The sequence below is a fragment of the Mastomys coucha genome, unplaced genomic scaffold (assembly GCF_008632895.1).
Source record: "Mastomys coucha isolate ucsf_1 unplaced genomic scaffold, UCSF_Mcou_1 pScaffold1, whole genome shotgun sequence".
Lineage (NCBI taxonomy): Eukaryota > Metazoa > Chordata > Mammalia > Rodentia > Muridae > Mastomys > Mastomys coucha.
The window spans coordinates 41261661-41269076 of NW_022196891.1; the positions used below are offsets into that span (position 1 = coordinate 41261661).

At 35.5% G+C, this 7416-nt stretch overlaps 1 protein-coding gene across 1 annotated transcript; it reads right to left on the reverse strand.

The window, feature by feature from the left end:
* Positions 1-300: 300 nt before the first annotated feature.
* Rgs1 (regulator of G protein signaling 1) lies at positions 301-5142 on the reverse strand. The gene is made up of 5 exons (XM_031341844.1): positions 4835-5142; positions 4412-4492; positions 3841-3902; positions 2381-2544; positions 301-1608 (listed from the first exon to the last, which is right to left on the reverse strand). Exons 1-5 carry the CDS (start codon positions 4969-4971, stop codon positions 1423-1425), a joined length of 630 nt encoding a protein of 209 aa, XP_031197704.1. The 5' UTR covers positions 4972-5142; the 3' UTR covers positions 301-1422.
* Positions 5143-7416: the final 2274 nt, after the last annotated feature.

The following is a 7416-nucleotide window of genomic DNA, read 5'->3' on the forward strand; positions in this document are numbered from 1 at the left end:
GCCAGATAGATAAGGGTGTGTTTTAGCATCTATGGCAATTTTAAGAGAATTCAATCTTTCTAAGTTTTAGTTTTCATAGCATTGCTGTGAATATTACACGAGAAAATAAACCTGAATCTTAAATAGCTTTTCCTTCCCCTTTCAAAGATGCCACCATTTCTCATCAATTTGAAACTTGAATCAAAGAGCTTGTATAGCAGAAAGAAAACTGGTGAATTTTGTTTAACATAATGGAGAAAATATAGTATTAATTTGATAGTAGCGTTATATACTGAATAGACAGTAGCAAGTACAAGTCTCTTACTTCAAATTTTACTTTTTTTATTTTTTTAAAATTACAATAGAAATAAAATAGTCTGCTGTCCCTCTCTCAAATCTCTGATATAGTCCCCTTACTCTATCTCAAACTAATGTCATTCTTTTTCATTAATTGTTGTTACACACATAAATGTGCATATATACACATTCCAAACTTAGGTCAACCCAACATGCTCAGTCTGTATAACGGTGCTTGTATGTATGTTTTCAGGGCTGATCCTTTGGTCCTTTGGTATTGGATAACCAGTTGCTGTGTTCTTCCCTGCTGTGTTCATCTATAGACTATCCTGCCCTATCCTGTATTTCTTTCACTTTTAGCTTTCTTTAGGTACCTATAACTCTTTGTGTTAAGTTGAGACATCATGAGGTTTCCCTCATCAAGTTTAACATGTGCAGTAACCACATTCAATTTTTTTTAATCAGAGTAAAAAAATGCCAGAATCAAAATAGCAATAAAATTGAAAATATTTCTTTATATATTTTAATATAATGTCCACATTTATTATTGATATCATGATAATTTAATTTACAAATGTGTTATAACTTCTTAGGTTAAAAAATAGTTAGGTTAAATATGTAAATGTCTTCCTCAACTCCAAGCCGAGTACAATTAAATAAACAAATAAAAAATTCTTCATGTTAATAACAGCAACTGTTATTGGTGATATATACTTTTGGATTGATTACCCATGGGCAGGAGATTGCAAGAGTTCAACACATTCTACACAACAGCATGTAGCATACACATCTGGTGTCCTTGAAGTCTATAGCACATAGTAATCCGTCTCATACAAATTATTCACAGTTTCTGTGATGCCCGAGTCAGCTGACCTTCCCAGTTTGGAGTTTTGTTTTAACAGAGTCCCATTGTATTTTGTGACAATACCACAATACATCCTTCCATTTGCTTTGCCATCTTCTTCTTGCTGGTGTTTCTTCAAGTCTCTACCTGGAGACCTTGTGTTAATCTATTCTGAGTCATCTGTACTTCCACTGGGCCTGCTGAGTCACCCAAGCAGGTCAGGCTGGTCCTGCAGGCAGTCTCACTGGCACATTCCTTCCGTCCTTGATACCATCTTTTAATTCCTGTCAGCCAGGAACCACTCACTTTAAGGTATTCTCCTGAAGGTCATTTAGAAGATTTAAGTAAATATTTGATTTCAGAAACCTGGGATAAGAATCCTTTTCCATAAGTGTATATATGACTTTTTGTGCTTCATCAAAGGATGTGGGAGTTGGTGTTTTAATCTTCTTGGCTGTCGATTCTCGAGTATGAAAGTCAATATTGATCTGAAAAGAATAATTTCTTGATTAATGTGCACTTGCAGTTTATGATAAATTTTATTATACTATTAGTGTTTCAGAATCATCTTAAAATGGTTCACATTCTTATTTAAATCAGTTCAATTATTTTCTGAATTACTGTTCTAAACCAGACCCATATTAGGTGTACAGGCTACAGAGAAATGCAACAAAAAGAGATTTTTCTTTCTGCATCTGCTTAAGGTGTAATTGGGGGAAAGAAAATAAATAGACATGAAAAATTAAATATCCCCGGAAAATAGTCCATCACAATAGAATGTCATAGGCATTTTAGGTTTACTGACTGGGAATGTTTTCCTGGAAGATCAGCACTGTTTAGTAGCTGTACATGTTTTTGTTACTTTGATTGTGTGTGTTATAGGATCTGTATTTTATCCTTCTCTGAGTTGTCTGAGTTCTTTGACATACAAATCTGGCCTGCTATACTGCATTCCATTCTCCACCCTATCAGCTTGGACAGTTTTGCACAATCTTTTGTCTCTTTCCTGCTGTCTTTATAAATGCAGGGAATACAGCACTGATGGACAAATGAATATATTTGTATATATGCCAAACTATGATACCACAGATTTCATCCTAAACTATTTCTGTAGGTAGGTAAAATTGACATACACTGATACAAATGACAATGACTTTATCTTTAATTTTTTTCTATTTTTTTAATTTTAAGTTTTTTTATTGGATATTTTATTATTTACATTCCAAATGTTTTCCCCTTTCCAGTGGCTTTAATACTCACTTGTTTCACGGCATCTGAATGCACAAATGCTTTGTATATATTCTCTGCTTTGTTATGCAAAAGATCAGCCTCTGTTTTCTTATAATCTTCACAAGCCAACCAGAATTCAATATTCTCTTCACTGAATTCAGACTTTAGGAATTTTCCAAAGACATTTTGACCAGCTAAAATAAGAGATTGAGAAATTTAAGTCAGTAAACGAATACGCTTTCGAAGAGATTTATAAGCAAAGTTATATTATTACTATATGCACAAAAGTGCGAGATGGTTACTGCTAAAACAGCTGTGCCATGACTTACAGAGAGGCAAACTTAGAGACTGTTAGGTGTGGAATATGGCACCAAACACATTTGTCCACTGTCCTATAATGATTTGCGTGTTCACATAAATGTACTTTGCTTCCTCTTGTATTTAAAGTGACTCTGAGCTCTGCTGGTTCTAGAACAATGCCATTACTTACAGGCACCAACATGTGAGCAAGAGTGTAGAGTCATTTCTGCAGGGGAAATGCTAATGATTTAGGGTGTTAACATCATTTGATAATTAAAAGTGTAATTTCCTCATCCAAACCATGGTAGTTAGATAATGTTAGGATAGCTTGTCACTTGTATGTTTGGCACACTGATTATATTTGCTAGTGTCATTGAGATTTATATGCATTTACTCAGCTTAATTGTAGAGTAAGTCTTGCAGTGTTTATCTGGTATATCCAAGCATCTTTAATGAAGTAATAGACTGTGTATTTGCATTTGAATCCTTGCTATTTTTAAAATAACTTCCACACAAGGTGGACACATGAGTTAATAGTTATGTGGATGATAGACTACTAATTAAATAAATGAATCCTACTCTTTATGCCCAATGGTACAAAAATGGTACAAAGTACATTTTAAGTACCTTTCAAAATAGCAATTCAAGTGATGTGATATTTACTTGGCTTTTAAAACTTTGAAACTGTGCAATGTACTTTTATTCACCTTTATTTTAATTTTGAAAGCTTGTTATTTTTTATGTGTATATGTGTGTCTTCCTCCTTTCCCCTCTCCATGAGAAATGCCTGTAGCTGGGTGCCCATAGGGGCCAGACGTGGGCACAGGAGTTACAGGTTGATGGCTGTGAGACCAGTCATCTGGTATACAGGGAAATAGTCATCTTTAAGAGCAACAAACAATCTTAGCCAACCATCCATCTCTCCAGCAACCCAGCATAATTTCAATTTTGTTCTTGAATGCAAGAAAACATGTAGCTGTTTTGGCAGACTTGTCTAAAGGACAGTGATAAAAAATCTAGTGCTAACTTACTGAGTCATATTGTGATGAAATTACTAATGACTCAAGAAGAACTAAAATACTTTGTTTTTGCATACTCTTTTCTTCCTTTGATAACATCCATTAATCATCCATCCAATCTATTAAGTTATCAAGCTGACCCCCAAACAATGAATAGCTAGGAATACTTACTCTGGTTGGCAAGGAGTTTTTCCAGAGACTGAGACCACTGCACTACATCTTCAGCAGAAAGTCTACAATTAACAAAATAACCTAAATTAACAAACTAGTTTATGAAATCCCAATTAATATAATAATGGCTACTATGTATTGATAACTAAAATTCTTTCTTATGGTTTCTATTATTAATTTGATGTGTAGAGTTCCTTTTAGTTGCCATAGTTAAGAAAAAAATCTGTCAAGACAGTTAAACTCTAAGTAGATAAAACAGAAAAACACAAATAGAAAATTGATGTGGACATATTAATAATTAATGTCCATTGGCTCTAATGTGCTCTAATCTTGTTTGTCTTGTTAGGTATAAAAGAAATGAAGTCCATTTCATGCAGTATTTTTATATGCCTTTTTAAAGAACATTCACTCAAGCCCCCTGCCCATACCCCTGTCTCAATCTCTCAAGTACTGGAATTACATAAATAAGCTGCCATGCCTAGAAGCATGAAGTATCACTGTCATGCAAAGACAACAGCTAACTTCTAGGATGCTCAGACACTTATAATATTTCAATTTATTCAGTACATACATGTCTTTGGACTTGGAAGATTTCATCCCAGATTCCAGATGTGGGATCATAGATCTCAGGTATGCTTTCACGTCCATTCCACTACAAAAGACACCAAAAATTCATAATTCTCTAGAAGAGATCTCCTTATCTATGAAAAGAACATGAAGCAAACATATCTGAGGAAGAAGCTAATAATAAGAATAGCTAATACAGTATTTTGTTATATTAAAATAGAGTTCATTTTTATGAGTAAAAGTCCAGAAAGATTTCCCCAGACTTTCTTGTAACATGATTTATTTTCCAATAAAACTGAATCTCACTTAAAAGTCACAAAAAATAATTGCTCTGCTCTACATAAAGTAAATGCCAGCATTCAAGTCCATTCACTCCTACTCCTTTGTCCATAAAAGATAATAGAAGAGCAACACTGAAGGAACTTACAAAGTCTTTGGCTTCTTTTTCTGCTTTTTGTCATCTAGAAGAGAATGGCTATGTTCGTTCGAATCCTTTGGGTTAGCAGAGAAGAACATTCCTGGCATTTTGTCCAACCTTGGCATGGAGATGGCTGCAGCTCTCATGGTCTTCTCACGACGACTGAGTGTCTGTTAGTCTACCGAGTGCTGCTTTATATAGCGTAAGACAGACAGGCACTCGCTGTTCAGGGAGTCTGTTTATCAAGTGATGTTACCACAGGCACGGAAGTTCCTCGTTTCTTAGTGTGTTGTGACATGTATCTTGAAGAAAAAAGTGTACAGTGATGTCTTGTGGTTGAAACCCAACCGAATGAGAGCAGGTCATTTGATTAGGAAGGCAGGAACGAAATTATGCAGAAACATGCACACACACACACACACAGAGAGAGAGAGAGAGAGAGAGAGAGAGAGAGAGAGAGAGAGAGAGAGAGAGAGAGAGAGAGAGAGAGAGAGAGAGAGAGAGAGAGACAAAGAGAGAGAGAAAGAGACAGAGACAGAGAGACAGAGAGAGACAGAGAAAGAGACAGAGAGACAGAGAGACAGAGAGAGACACAGAGAGAGGCATATACATCTCTGGAGCAACAGCAGTGTCAGCCTTTAGTTTGAGTTAATGCTTGTTTTTTTCTCCCCTGAAAACTGTATGTTCTGATCAATGTTGCATTTGTTACATCTGCTGTATTGTGCAGAAATTCAACAGTAGAGTCATACCCCCCATCCCCCAGTTAATGCTGAGGTAGTTCTTGACTGTTAAATCATCTGATCACTACGTTTTTTTCTCCTTTCTTAAAAGTTAAAAATAGATTTCTTTGTCATACAATACACTCTGATTACAGTTCCCCTCCTCTAGTTCCTTCTAGTCTCTTCACAATATTCTAAGAGTTCTTCACTACTGCCATCCATATGAAGCAGTGTAAGATTAACTTTTTTTGATCTCACTACTCTGCATCTGTCTGCTAAGAAAGAGACCTATGGGAGTCTGTCCTCACCTTGTGGTGTCTGGAATCTCACCCACCATTTCCATCACAGGGAGCATTCTTGTTACAATTTTCCAAGGTGTGTACAAAATACTCTACCAGTGATACATAAGACGACCTTAAGGAGCACTCTGGTTTTTTTATTTTTTTTTTAATTTTTATTAGATATTTTCTTTATTTACATGTCATATGCTTTCTCCTTTCCCAGTTTCCCCTCCAAAAAACAAACAAACAAACAAACAGACAAACAAACAAAAACAACAAGAACAAACCCCTGTTGCCTCCCCCCTCTCCATGTTTGCCACCCCACCCTCTCCCACTTATTGGCCCTGGCATTCCCCTACACTGGGGCACAGAATCTTCATAGGGCCAAAGACCTCTCCTCCCATTGATGATTGGCTTTGCAATCCTCTACCATACACATGCTGCCAGAACAATCAGTCCCACCACGTATAGTTCTTGGTTGGTGGTTGAGTCCCTGGGAGCTCTGAGGGTACTAGTTAGTTCATATTGAACATTCTGTTTTTAATGTTACTTTTATAATTAGAATATAAGTGATGTGTCAAGTTGTAATTGTATTCAATAATTAGATGGCATGGTAAAATTAAAGAAAATGTGAATAAAAGTGTACCTAACATACAGACGTTATGTAATAATAAAGATACCAATATTTAGAAACATAGTATCTGAGGGAAAACTCAAAGTAAATTCAGAGTTTGTTTGGATAAGTCAATCATTTGTACTAGTTAGGATATAATAATTGAATTTTTTGGCAATATCTCCAGAGATGCAAAATCTAGCTTTAATTGAGATGATTACATTACAAAAATCATTACTCATTGATAAGAATCATGTGTCAGAGCAGAGGTATTAATGCAATATAACATCTTACAGAGTTTGTACAAGATGTATGTTATGGCATTTAATAGGATGTCCAATTTTACTTTGGGCAGATTGAATTTTGCCTTTATCAAAGAGACTTTTGGTGGAATTAGGTAAAGTTGACTTAAAAAAAGAGAGGCATATTAATTTTTCTACTTCCTTTTTTAAAAAATCAGCATGATACATAAACCCTGCAGTAAATATTTATAATATTACAACATTCACTATGGTTATGAATGACTGTTTCACACACTGGTATCATCTGATTTTTAACAGATAACATGATTCATGTAAGAAAGAGAAGTAGTGAGATGAGCTGGCCACTTTGAAAGTGACCCAAACAAAACCGATAGGGCTATGACAGATGACGTAAAGATGGGTGTTTGTTTACTTCCTGTGGTCCAGCTCAGACTTACTTTCCTGTTAAAATCTTCACCGTTTCTCATGTTTGTTTATTGAAAACCTCTCACTCCTGTGGATAACTGTTAAAGGCTATTTTAATGAACCATGATCACTTGTTATCCAAACGCCCTGGCAATTCTAAAGACTGTAGGAACTGTTCCTTTGGATGTCACGAGCATCTGAACAGTCAGTAGCAGTAGTGGTGGAGTATAGGACACCGCATGTTTGGGATATGTTAGATTTTTAGCATTTTGCAGATCCAAAGCCCATTTTAGATAAGAACAATTAGTTT

Coding starts and splice junctions, on each gene's coding strand:
- Rgs1 (XM_031341844.1), bottom strand. CDS start 4,971: ATGAGAGCTGCAGCCATCTCCATGCCAAGGTTGGACAAAATGCCAGGA. Junction 4,493..4,834: donor AAAAAGAAGCCAAAGACTTT/GTAAGTTCCTTC, acceptor TGTCTTTTGTAG/TGGAATGGACGTGAAAGCAT. Junction 1,609..2,380: donor ATTCAGATGCCGTGAAACAA/GTGAGTATTAAA, acceptor TATTCTTTTCAG/ATCAATATTGACTTTCATAC.